Here is a 13,239-nt window from a genome sequence, read left to right on the forward strand (position 1 = left end):
GTCTGGGAAGTACAGTAAAGGAAAGCATACCTAGAAGGTTGCAATAGATGTTAATCAAACTAATCCACAGAATCAGCCCCCCGCCAATGTTACATCGGCAGTGAAATGCTGCTTAAATATATTTACTCAAAAGTACATGGGCTGGACAAACCCAAGGGCCTAAGCATACATCATTACATATATTTTATCCCGATTCAATTGCATATTTTCTTGGATACAGCCTATTATTACTACTTCAGTGAGGGGAAACTCACTTCAGTGAGGGAAACAACCCGTACAATTTACTCGATGGAATGAAATTCAGAGGAACAAACAACTTTCAATCCCCAAGTTACACTTCCTTTCACAAAACATATTCTGCCCAGTCAAGCTATGGTCTACCAAAAGAATGACTAAAAAACAAACAAACAAACAAAAACTAAAAATAAAGATTCTATTCTTCCTACCCTCAAAGAAATCTTCAGATTAAAAAAAAATAGTTTGGAGACAAACAGATGAGAAACAAAAACTCATAGACACAGACAATAGTTTAGTGGTTACCAGAGGGTAAGGGGGGTGGGGGGTGGGAGATGAGAGTAAGGGGGATCAAATATATGGTGATGGAAAGAGAACTGACTCTGGGTGGTGAACACACAATGGGATTTATAGATGATGTAATACAGAATTGTACACCTGAAATCTATGTAATTTTACTAACAACTGTCACCCCAATAAATTAAAAAAAGTAGTTCGGGGAGATCTGTAATTGATGTACATTTGATTTAAAAAATAAACTTTATTAGGTTACCATGCAGATTTATACAACAATTAAATGTAGAAAAATACCAGACAGCAAAGCTCTATGTGATCCAAACAGAGCACCCTTTCTTTGACCATAACAGAACCACATATTTTTAAAAGCTGAAGATATTAAGTTTACAGAAGTGCAAAACAACACTAAACAAAAATTCTTTATTTTTAAGAAAAAGGCATGTTTTCTCATTTTCTATCTTCATAAATTTTAATTCTTTCCAGTGGAACCAAAACCTCCTGAACCCCTTTTAGTGTCATCTAAAACCTGAAAAGACATAAAGGTTGCAAGCCATATAGTTAATTTCAGATCCTCTTTCACTTTTCCCCAGCTCCTAATTAGCAAGACTTTTATTCTTGCTATAACATCTTTTTAAAAAGGAGATTGCAACAAAAAAAATTACTTTTAAAAATCCTCCATAAATTTAAATATTGGAGAATTTTCTGAAAAGCTAAGGAAATAGAATTTCACAGTATATTTAAATGATTTGTCATCCAAAATAATGCTACGATAGCTATAAAAATCATTTCAAGAAATTCTAAAACTAAGATTTTAATTTTGTTTAAAATGGGACTAAGTCATATACGCTACTATTTAATTACAAATAGCATATTAAATCCTCAAAATTGTATTTTTCCTTCAATGAAGATGTTACATCATTCATTCCCTATTCAGTTTTTATGATACTTACTTGAACTTCCTCTATTTCAGGATAAAAAATCCGTTCACAAATGAGCTGTGCAATTCGGTCACCCTTTTTGACTTCAAAGGGAAAAAAACAGTTTATTACTGATATTTCATGAATGCATTCTCTATATCCTGCTTTCTACAATGAGAATTACAAGAGTTACCATGTTTTAATTAGATATATATGTAACTCAGAAAATTCACTGCATTTATGTGACTATATATTTAACATACCTTCAAACTTTTCTTTGCCAAAATTAAACAGTACAACACCAATATTTCCTCTGTAATCTTCATCTATGACACCAGCTGAAGAAAAGAAAAACAGTATTAACTTGGTTATGCTACCAAAACACTGAGAGTGTATGATGACCTCAAAATCACTCTTATGTAGCTCTGATATTTTTATCCTTATAGCTTGCAATAAGTGAATCTTGCTCTGGTACTACCTAAGCCTCAAAACTAAGAAACAATATTACTAAAATACCAATAAGAATTTAGAAAATAGTCCTAATTTTCCACCCCATCATTTTTACAAATGGTGACCATTTCCTACTCTAAAGTGGGAGTAGGCACTTAGCATCTCAGACAGGTCGTTCTGAATTGCTCTCTCCAAACCCACTGTCTATCTGTTGCATACCTGCCAAAAAAAGATGAGGAGAAAATTATGATTTGGGTTTTAAAGGCTTTTCCTAGTAGCAGCTTCCCACTAATATCCAAGTTGAAATATGACTGAGTGATAAATAAAAATGTCAAAAAGTCTGAAGATCTGCAGTGGAGTAAGTTGATGCTAACATTGTTAAGCAGCGATCTAACAAATATCAGGAGACTCCATTTTTATAACAGAAATGGAGCTGAAATTTTCAGTTCATTGTCTACCTCTCCTTTTATTTTGAGCCACCATCCTTTCTTAGAGCATGATCTCTCAGAAGACGTTAGCACACAAGCTTAATGAGTACACTTTTACACAGAACCATGTATAATTAGTACCTGTTTGAGATTATAAACACAAGGGCAGCAAATCTTTATAGGAGACAAACTTAAGCCAGGGCCTAGTCGTGGCCCAGAGAGGTTCAGTTGCCAGGGTTGTCAGCATTTATCTTTGGGCCAAGAATTTAAAATGTTTCCATAAATACAAGCACAGATAATACAAGTGCACCAGGCCTTCTCATTTCCTTTTCTAAATATTAGACATAATTTACAATTTAATGGTTTTTAGTGTATTCAGAGTTCTACAACCATCACCTAACAATCAATTTTAGAACATTTTCTTTACCGCAAAAAGAAACCCCCTATCTACTAGCAGTCACTCCTCAACCCCCCCACTGCCAATTTCCTTTTATACATGTTAATTCTTTCCCTTCAGTTTGTAAAATGCTGGAGAATTCATGTGAACCTAATTCAGTGTAACATCTTATTAACACCTGCCTCCTAAAAAACAAGAAACTCATTAAAGGAAAAAAGAAGGAAATAAAAGTAATCAGGAATTTAGCTCCACAGGTACTAATGCTGGTTGGCGAGACTCAATTATTTGAAGATCAACTGAAAAAAAAATTTTTTTTTTAGAACAAGGATAAGCATTTCTTTTCAACTTTTCTCATATAGGAAAAAAAAAAAAGCAAATTTAAAAAAAAGTTCCACCATAGGAAAAATACTCAAAAAAAACCCAACATTTTAGATTTTTCCAGTGGATTATAATAGTTTAAATGAACCCCTGTGCTTTATGAATAAATTACTAGGAGTAAGTGAAATTGAATTTAAGCATTTCTTAAAAGGTTCCTGAAACAAAACTATTAAGAGTTTAAATTAAAGATAAATAACATTTTAACAGAGAGAAGGGTGAGTATAAAAGTGGCTGAAAAGCAGCAGAGATGGTTCAAATCATGTCTAAAAGAAACAGTTTATTCCTTTCTAGCTATAGAGCAATGAAACTGACCAATTCAAAGAATACTGAAGCCTGGTTTCTTTCCCCACTGCCAGTTAACCGTTAAATTAATGCTTAATATTTATTGAAAGAATTGATACAAAGATGGGATCATCTTTTTTCTATGTTATCTATGTGCAGAATGTTTTGGCTGCAGGAACAATGTGGATCAGATTTAATGAGGACACCACTCAGTACAACATGTTATTCCATGCCAGGACAGATGACCACGGTAGGAATCTCCAGGCTGCGAGGCTTGAAGTACAGGATAGAACTCATTTATCTAGAATGCTTTAGATAAAGACAACATGGACTGACTTCTGAACTCTTGTTTCTATTTTATTAGAACATTTTTAGATTACCCAAATAGTACAAATACATACGAGTATAAAGTAAAAGCTAATGACATTCCCCTAACCCTTCCTCAGGTAGCCAATGTTACAGTAATATACCGAGGGTGCCAAAAAATGTACACTTTTTAAGAGATGTTATCTACCGTGTTTCCCGGAATATAAGACCAAGCTGAACCATAAGCTCTAATGCATCTTTTGGAGCAAAAATTAACATAAGATCCGGTCTTATTTTACTATAAGACTGTGTCTTATATAATATGAGACTGGTGTTACATTAATGTTTGCTCCAAAAGACACATTAGAGCTGATTGTCCGGCTAGGTCTTATTTTCGGGGGGAGAAACAGTATGTATAGAGTGGTGCAAGTAATTGCAGTCTTTGCAATTAAACCTTTTAAACCGTAATTACTTTTGCACCAACCTAACACTTTTCGAAGTTGAATTGAATTACAGTAGCAATGTTAGTATGACATTCGCTCAAAAGATGGCATTAATCAACGAATGCTAGCGTCATTCATTGTATTACAATTTTAATAGTGCTTTCCTTTCTTAAAATCTGTAAACATTTTTTTGGCATCACCTGTATTTTACATATTACTTTTTTTCCACTTAAAATATCATAGGCATCCTTTGAGGTTATATATAAATCATAGTCATTCTTTTTAGAGCAAAGATAGGGAAATAAAGTACCTTATTTCTATGTAACTATCTCTTACATATTATCACACATTCAGGTTGCTTTCACATTATTGCTATGCTAAACAAAGCAGCCCTTTACATATGTCCTAGTGTATTTAGCATTGTATCCTCCTCAAAGTTTCCAAAAAGCACTTTCCTGGGGCAAAGGGTGTGTACATTTTAAATTTTAATGGATATTACTAGACAATTTGCAAAAAAAGGTGTAGCTATTCAAACTACTAAAAGCAATATTTAAGAATGCCTATTTCCAAAGTCCTTGCAGTGCCAGATGGTAGCAATCTTTTTAATTCTGGCCAATTTGATGAGTAAAAAAAACGGTACCTCATGGCGGTGTGACTTTGAATTCCTTTGATGACTATAGTGAGGCCGGACTTCCTTCCTCTGTACGTTTATTGCATAGTTGCATGTCCTCTTTTCTATTGCTTATAAATTTTTTTTGTCCTCTTCTATATTGCTTATGATGAGGTATTTTTTTCTTATCTGTTTGGGTATTTAACTTCTTCATATGACTTCCGAGTATTAATTTTTTAACTTTATTCTATCTTCTATCATACAAAAACACTTCCTTTTTGTAAAGGCCTTTGCTATATATCTGTAAAGTTGTTCTATCCAATTCAAATGGTTGGGTGTCTTGAATTCTGCAATGCCATGTGATCTACCAAGATTTTATGCTTGGCACACAGATATGGGAAAAGCCTTCAACTAACTAAAGGACATGAAATTGTGTGAAGTCAATTAAAACGTGTGGCAAGAAAAGAAAGCCCTCAATTAAAACTTTTTTTTTCAGCATTTACTCGTATGTCAACAGCATAAAAAATCCAATAGTTCCAAGTTCATTTATTACTCAAAGGCGATTTGACCTTCAAGAAAAGCCCAAGGTTTATTCTTTTTCTACATAAGGGACATAAGCATCAGGGATATTTCTCTTCATCAGAAAGCAGAAAGTATTTTGAAGTTATCACTGGAAAACTCATGCATTGGAACTGGCAGTGATTAACTGACTTCAGGCAAAAGTTTTAGTGTGTCAAGACTTTGGCATGTCATTTGTTGGAAACCTTTAGTGAAAACTATCCACACCTACCAGATGTGAATTCTGAACAGAATCCTGCATACTCAACTTTTCCCTTTGACCCTTATTTACAGCCTGTGATTTCTAACAATATCTCTTTTCTGAAATAAAAACTGTGGCCAACTATGATAAACTTGTGCCTAAGAGACATTTTTAAGATACTCTGCATCCAAGAACACACCACAATGTGATTGTATAAATAATAGCACACCAACCACCAGGCAAACTAACTTTCCATTTCTTTTACATGGCTTTTTTTCAGAGGGTTGTTTTAAACAGAGCCAAAATTAGTAACAAAGTTGGGGAAAAAAAGTTTCCACGTGAAAAAAAAAATCTGTGAAGCCCCTAGGGGACAGGAAATATAATTTACAGGATCTAGTATGTGCCAAGCAGTGTTGAGTGCTTTACATACATTATCAGTTGATCTTCCCACACTTCATAGGCAGGTATACTAATTTTCATTTTACAGATGTGGAAGCTGAGGATCAGAAAAGTTAAGTAATAACTAACTAGTTAGTGACAAAGCTGGAACCCAGATCCAGTTGTTTCTCCAAAGCTCATGTTCCTTTCATGACCCTTTGAAATTTCTTTAAAATATACACAATCTTTTATTTAAAAGATTACCATATATAAAAGATTAATTATAATACTTGACCTTCTGAAAGTATTTTTGACAATGAAGCATAACTGAGCCCAGGCAATCCTCAGACTCAGCTCCTCTCTCCAGTCCCTAAGACCTCCTTCTGGGCTCGTCTTGCCCCACAGCACCACCTAGTGACACCATGGGGAGACTAAGGGCAGGCTGTAGATCGCCCAGGGGCGAGCCTCATCTGGGCCTTGTGCCCCTGCAGTGGAGGTAATACTGAGCTAATCCAGCAGTGCTTGGTTGGTGGAGGGATAGCAGGTGATCCATAGCAATTTAACTGGAGTGGCAAGAACATGGGATTGGAATCATATGCATGGAGATTCCAGTTTCTAACATGTCAACTTGGGCTCATCTCCGAGCCAGTTTCCTCATCTGTTAAAAAGTAGCTTTGTAAATGGTGGGAGGTGGAGCATCTATCATACGCACCTATCTGAGGGCCAAGATGTCTTGTTAGTGAAGCACTCGCTCACTATCAATGGAGATAAAAGGGTCAGGACATGGGGAACCACTGTCAGTGGAGTCTGGACCCCAATAATGAGGAAATCCGAAGCAAGGGAGCCATATTAGGAAAGTGAGAATTTCCTTATAGTAAAAGGCAGAGAACTTCCTTACAGTATGATCTTACAACAAAGGGGTCCTACATGAAAGGGGCCCTATGAGGAGGTTGTTGACTTTGGGAGACATGAGCGAGGCTTTGTTATAAGAGCAATAGGAGCCAGTGAGGACTAGCTGGCCAAGAAATGTATGTAGAAAAGCACAGTTTTCTCTCCTGACTTGAGGGAAAGATTCTTTCTGTATTTTGCCAAACATGGATGCCTCTCTTACGCAAGTCAGTAAATTCTTATTATAAGTTAGACCTGCATTTTCTGGAACCTATATATTAATAATTGCTTAAATAATGACAAAAGCTTTTCCTTCCCTTATAATAACCTTTCTTCTAAGAATAGACTCATTTTTGGACTAAATACAGATTATCATTAAACCAAGGCAAAAATCCTATCTGTCAGATAATGTCTAGTTAGCCTATTAATAAAGTAACATTCATTTCATTCACTTATTATAAAAATTAGACATGATCAAATAGCATTTGAAACTGTATCATAATTGTCTATTATTCACCTAGAAATTTCTAAAAGGCAAGACACAACAAAAATCATTTCCTTTTCTTGAAGATAAAAATAAAACTTGTCATTTGATTACTATCTCTTAAGCAAAAGCAAAATACTTAGAGAATAAAAAAGAAATATATTACCTCCTACATCTATGAAGTGTTTTGCAGCCAATCCAGAACGTGGAGCTAAAAAACAAAAAAGGAGAAATTGGCTATTTTAAGGAGGAAGGGCAATATGGGAGATACTTGACAAATTTAAGCATGTTATTCTCATCTCTTTTACTACTGATATTCATCTTAGCTTTAGTAGATGGTTCTGAATTCAGGAATATATTTATCATACTGTATTACCAAAATAGACAATAGTTTAGAAAAATTTGACCAAGTTTAATCTGAAGCCAACTTAAGCCAGTCCCACACAACTTCAGTCCAAATGGGGATCTACGGTGGTATAGCTGTGAACTGCTGGAATGAAATGCTCAAGTGCGTACAACCGCAGACAGCTCTGCGCAGTCTAGCTACAATGGGAGGACTGCGACTGGCAGGAACATGGAACTGAGGAAGGGCTTTTGTTTTCAGATGGGACTGCTGAGCATACTGCCATGTACACAGACAGGAAGGAGGCAGAGAGATAAAGAGAGGCATAAACCTAATTGAAAATGGCAGAACTTAGCCTAGAACTTGGGACTCCTATTCATGAGTCAGATGTCAAGACAGGTCTGTATGAAACAAATGAACCAGAGTAAGAATAAAAGGCTTAATATCATCAAGCAAAACGCCAAAAACTAAACTTAAAAACTCAATTCCACTATGCTTTTCATTCCTGCTGTGCTTTCTGTGCTTTTTATTTTTAAAATGAAAAAAATCAAGAGCTGAATTTATACCTTATACTCGCTGACTTGAACATCAGGCGTACCATTAACTATCCTAACTTCTAGTATTTTACTCCAGAATAACTTAAATCAGGAAACTTTGTCATTAAATGCTGCCCTTTTATTTCACTCCATCTCGATATTTTTCGCCCCAAAATACACTAAAAATGCAGTTAATGCTGTCAAAAAGAGACAAAGAGAGCGCTCATCTCATTTTCCTTTTAAATGCTGAAGTATCAGCAGTTCTCACACTCATGGCTAACAAGACAGTGGTAGTCTAGCTACTACCTACCATTCCGGGGGTGGGGGTGTGGCACAGTTCCATTTGCTCCTTCATGTTTATTCAAGTTAGTCAAAAAGTAATTATGGTCTTGAAAAGTACTTTTAAGCTTTTTCCAATTGACAACTGACTCACTCCAGAAAAGTCAAACTTATTGACCTGCACTCCTTTTGCCTAGCTCCTCCCACTGAGATGTTTCCCTCTAGCCCACTGAAGAGTCTAGTATCCCTTACCCTAACATACCTCATGGGGGAAAAACACAAAGGGGAAAAGGCTAAGTGGGACCAACAGGGGTTAAAAGTTTTACTCTCACAATATAAAATGCCATATCCATTTTCCTAAGCTTGTCTCTATCTTCTTACATAACAAATACTAGCCATTCTCATCACCATCTTCATAAAGAAATCTGACTTCATATATGCAATCTGGTCCTTGGAAGGGCAAGTTGGCGTTCACACTGGAAAAAGTGCCAGTTAAAAATCACCTATATTTTCAGTTTTTCTGACAGGGAATGGTTGTGAGAACCACCTCTTGGGCCAATGCGAGCTTCCTAAAAGCTCAAATAAGGAATCAGAAAAACAGCAGAGATAGAGGCAAAGGCATATATAGGCATAGCTCCTTTTATTGCACCTCGCTTTACTGTGCTTCACAGATATTGTGCTTTTTACAAAATGAAGGTAAGACCCTCCACCAGCAAAAAGATTACAACTTGCTGCAGGCTTAGATGATGGTTAGCATTTTTAGCAATAACGTATATTTTAACTAAGGTATGTACATTTTTAAAACATGTCTGTTGCACACTTAGTAGATTACAACATACTGTAAACATAACTTTTATTATTCATTGGGAAACTAAAAAATCCATGATTTGCTTGTGATATTTGCTTCATTGCTGTAGTTTGAAACCGAACCCACAATATCTCCGAGACATGCCTGTATGTAAATGAAAGTTTTCAAATGGCTGTATTTGCCACCAGATGGCACTTAATTTTAGGACACAGGCTGAGCAATCTCTCTTCTCTCATTTATAACCCAAAGAAATTTAGATGAAGGAACACATCACAAAGGAAAAGCATGACAGATACTTACCTATGTCTTAAACCACTTACCTACTCTTCCATAGCACCCAGAGGGAAGAGCAATTTGAATGTCGGTTTTCACAAGGATTTTCTCCATAGGTGGTACTGTGTAATCATAGGCACTAGGAAGATATTGGAAGAAAAGAACTGGTGTTTAGATATAGTAATTCTCTATGAAGTTTTCTATTGAAAGAGGTGACGACGTGTAAATGTATTCTCTCCTAAACAAAATTTGGTGGGGAAATTGAGGTAATTATTTAGCAGAAATGGGCAGAAAAAGCAGACTTTTAAAAGGAATATGCTTCAGTAACGCAGTATGAAGAGGAAGTGAGAACAAAGAGTAAATAATAGCTGCAGGTAGCTAACATTTATTAAACCTTACTCTGCCTCAGGCACAGTTCTAACTGCTTTATATGACTCATGTTCTCACAACAATCCTCTAAGCAATTAAGGAAAACATTCAGAAGGGGAAAATGGGTGGACAAAATAAGGGAGTAGAGCTGTGCTGCATCTTTTCTGCTGGTCTTGGTAGTTTACCAAGCGGTACCCATGAACTTCACTGACTGAAGTGGAGAGCTGACCATTGTGAACAGCCCTGGAGATGGCACTGCTGAGGAACTGATTCTCTAAGGTCCACCCAGCAAATGTTGTGTGCTATTACTGTAGCCCCCTCACTGACAGAAATTTAAGAGATTTTACAATAAGCAGAGCTAGAAGTTACTTTGAAAACCTTAATTAAGGCTGGTAAAAGCAATACTGTATTTTTACTTCTTTCAATGAAATTTCCTCTTTAAATAGTTAACCCCTAATTTATTAGAGATCAGTTATTCCCATGTCCATTCAGTATACAGAAAGTCACCTGTGTTTATGAGGATGCTTAACAGGTACCTTAAGTCAAAGTCTCTCCTGACTCACAGCAGTTCCCAGACATGGTGTAGGCAAACTACATCACTCTTATTTTTATTCATAAAAATTAAGGGACTGAATTATATTCCTTTATCTACAACAGTCTATACTTCACTTTTCTTTTTCTTTCTCTTCTCCCTTACTATCATTACACACTCCTTTCTCCCCTACTCCTGTACTTATGATTTAGATCAGCAGTTCTCACATTAGAATTACCTGGAATGCTTTAAAAGATATCCTAAGGCTCAGGAGTTAGTCATGTAATAAATGTTCCCTACTTCCAATATCACTTTTCACCTACCTTAATGGTTCTAAGACTTGGACACAGGAATCCGGGGGAAAAAGCACTGAATTCAGGATCAAAAATTCTATTACATTCTAGCCTTTGGGTTATCAATTCAGCTCTTCACGAACTCCCTCCTCTATAAAAAATAACACTCATCTACTTCAGGATTGTTGTGAGTTTTTAAAAAAAATAGCATATGGGAAAAGCTTTTAGTACAGGTAAAAAGTGTACAAATGAAAAGATGGTAGTATTACCAACATCCCTGCTTGTTACATTCGGGCCCTTTCTGAACTTTCCAGTCCTTAGGGCTAACTTAAATATGGATGTGTGAAGAAATTTCATTAACCCTTTAAGGCAGAAGCAGCCTTCATTAATCCTTCTTAGGTATTTTCATACTGAGCATCTAGGCTCCCACCATGGCTTTTTTTTTTTTTTTCTCTATTGGGCACAACATCACGCTCAGGCTTTGAAGGCCAACGTGGGCCTTATTCATCTCTACCTTCCATTTGGAGAGGATACTATAAATGTTGCAAAACAATAACGCCTCACAGGGCATTTATTAATATTTATTTACCATTCTGCATTCTTTGCCCAAATCCCCACTGAATTTATGCTGAAGAGAAAACTAAAATTCTCAACACAAAGGCGGAAACACTACATATATGCAAAAAATGTCTGTTTTTGTAATCTTTTAAGTGAATGTTCCAAGCTGTGGCAGAATATAAGTTAACGTGACTGAGAGAGCTCTAAACTTCGGGAATTGGGCTTTCTCTGCGGGGCTAGGGATGGCGGGGACAGAAAGCGGCCCTCTCAGCTTCTTCTTCGGGAAAGGGCAGGCCTTTCCCGGGGGAGCAGGCGGCCGGCGCTCACCACTCACCTGTACAGGTCATAGCCCGCAGCCCGCGCAGACCCCTTGGTTGGGGCAGTGGCGTGCTCTGAGAGCCGGACAAAGCGGAGCCGTAAGCCGCCCTCGTCCGCAGGGCGTGGCCGCTTGCTGGGGGAGATGGCAGGGGCCTCTTCAGAGCAAGGCATGGTAGAGAAGAGTACAGGTGAGGAAGAGAGCACAGGAAAGGAAAGGGCGCAAAATGAGCCCAGGCCGCTGAGCACACACTACACAAATTCTAAATTTCCCGCCAGTAGCTCCCGCCCCGCCCCCTCCTCCTGGACGAGCCCACAGTTTGGCTCCGAGGGAAGGCGGGATTCAAATTTGGGGCTGGAAACCCTTCTCCGAAAGCAGATTTGGGATCGGAAACTACTGAGCATTTTTACGCTTTCCAATCTCAGCGCACGGGTCCCAAGTAGGGGGGTAACACCGATGGTCTCCCCCATACACTATAGAAAGACCACCCCTCATCCCCACGGGGGGAACCCAAATGGACTCGCGCCTGCGCCGCGGGGGGCCTGCGCGCCCTCCTACTTCCCTTGCCCGCCTAAGCCCGGTTGGCTAATCCGCGGGCCTCCTCCCAGGCCCCGCGGCGGGGGCGGGGACTGCCGGCCGCCTTCCCTCCTCCCCACGATTTAGGAAATTTAGGCCCCGATTTAGGAAATGTAGGCCCCGATTTAGGAAATTTAGGCCCCGACTTTACTAGCGCCGCGACATCCTCGGGTTAGGCTGCGAGCGCTGGCCAGCGGAGGGAGCGTCCCCAGCTGCGCTGCTCCCGGCGGGGTGGGGCCGAGGGGCGGGTCTGGCTGGAAGAGTCCCGCCATCTCGGCTTTTGGCCTTGCGCTGCGCGCGTCTTTACACCCTGAGCGGAGCAAAGACAGGAAATGGTAGCAGCTCGCAGGGCGAGGGCAGAGGGGCGTCATTTGCCCCGAGCTTTAGGCGCTTGTTGGTTATCCGCTCCTGCTGGCGCGCGCCTGGTCGGCACCCTAGAGACGCGCGTCCCAGTAAAGTGACCTCGGAAGCAGTAATCGCTGCCTTCCGACGAGGGGCGCGTGGAGGCGGCGCATTGGCAGCCCTCCGGCTGGCGCAGGAACAGCCTGGGCCTACAGGAACACCGAACGTTTTGTGTCTGGAATCTGGCTGTCACCGCGGGCCGCCTCTGCCTCCCTCCTTCTATTCTCTTTTTTTTTTTTCTGGCCCCCTTTTCTGAGACTATCTGCGATGCCCAGTGCCCCGGCCCTGCCCATCTGCTGACTTACCTGGGGCGGAGCCGCCCGTGGCCATGACTCCCCAGGTTCAAATTTCAGGAGGCCCAAAAGCAGCAGAACCGCATCACAATGCGCTCATTGCTGCGCCTTAGGCTGTAAGCAAGACTGCAGATTCGATTTCACTGAGCGTGCACGACGGAGTATAGTTACTCTTAAAAGAGGGCGGGGGAGCAAGGTTTTAAGGATTACAGCAAAGACAACTCGGATGAAATCCTAGAACTGTTTTGGATGACCCCACAGCAGCACAGAGGGGGACCCCCTGGCTATGATTCAAAGATCCTGGGCCATGCTGGTGTAACTTAAAGTGAGGATGAGCAAGTCACTTTCTATATAATTGTAAATTGATATTTCTAGGATATAAGTATATCCGGTTATCTCCGGAACTCGC

The 13,239-nt window shown here is 39.2% G+C and overlaps 1 protein-coding gene across 2 annotated transcripts; it reads right to left on the reverse strand.

Annotated features, from left to right (window-relative positions):
• Positions 1 to 745: 745 nt before the first annotated feature.
• Positions 746 to 12,964, reverse strand: DUT (deoxyuridine triphosphatase). Of its 2 annotated transcripts, none has more exons than XM_019730691.2 (7): positions 12,843 to 12,964; positions 11,578 to 11,716; positions 9,539 to 9,630; positions 7,419 to 7,463; positions 1,712 to 1,786; positions 1,482 to 1,552; positions 746 to 1,057 (listed from the first exon to the last, which is right to left on the reverse strand). In XM_019730691.2, exons 1-7 carry the CDS (start codon positions 12,865 to 12,867, stop codon positions 1,001 to 1,003), a joined length of 504 nt encoding a protein of 167 aa, XP_019586250.2. In that variant the 5' UTR covers positions 12,868 to 12,964; the 3' UTR covers positions 746 to 1,000. The 2 variants fall into 2 exon arrangements, with proteins under 2 accessions (XP_019586250.2, XP_019586249.2); XM_019730690.2 differs by lacking the exon at positions 12,843 to 12,964 and adding an exon at positions 12,287 to 12,599.
• Between the last annotated feature and the right edge of the window lie 275 nt (positions 12,965 to 13,239).

Source organism: Rhinolophus sinicus, linkage group LG03, assembly GCF_036562045.2.
Source record: "Rhinolophus sinicus isolate RSC01 linkage group LG03, ASM3656204v1, whole genome shotgun sequence".
In the NCBI taxonomy this organism is placed as follows: Eukaryota; Metazoa; Chordata; class Mammalia; order Chiroptera; family Rhinolophidae; genus Rhinolophus; species Rhinolophus sinicus.

Coding starts and splice junctions, on each gene's coding strand:
- DUT (XM_019730690.2), bottom strand. CDS start 12,506: ATGACGCCCCTCTGCCCTCGCCCTGCGAGCTGCTACCATTTCCTGTCT. Junction 11,717..12,286: donor CCGAGGATGTCGCGGCGCTA/GTAAAGTCGGGG, acceptor CTTGCTCTGAAG/AGGCCCCTGCCATCTCCCCC. Junction 1,553..1,711: donor TGGCAAAGAAAAGTTTGAAG/GTATGTTAAATA, acceptor TTCCCTTTGAAG/TCAAAAAGGGTGACCGAATT.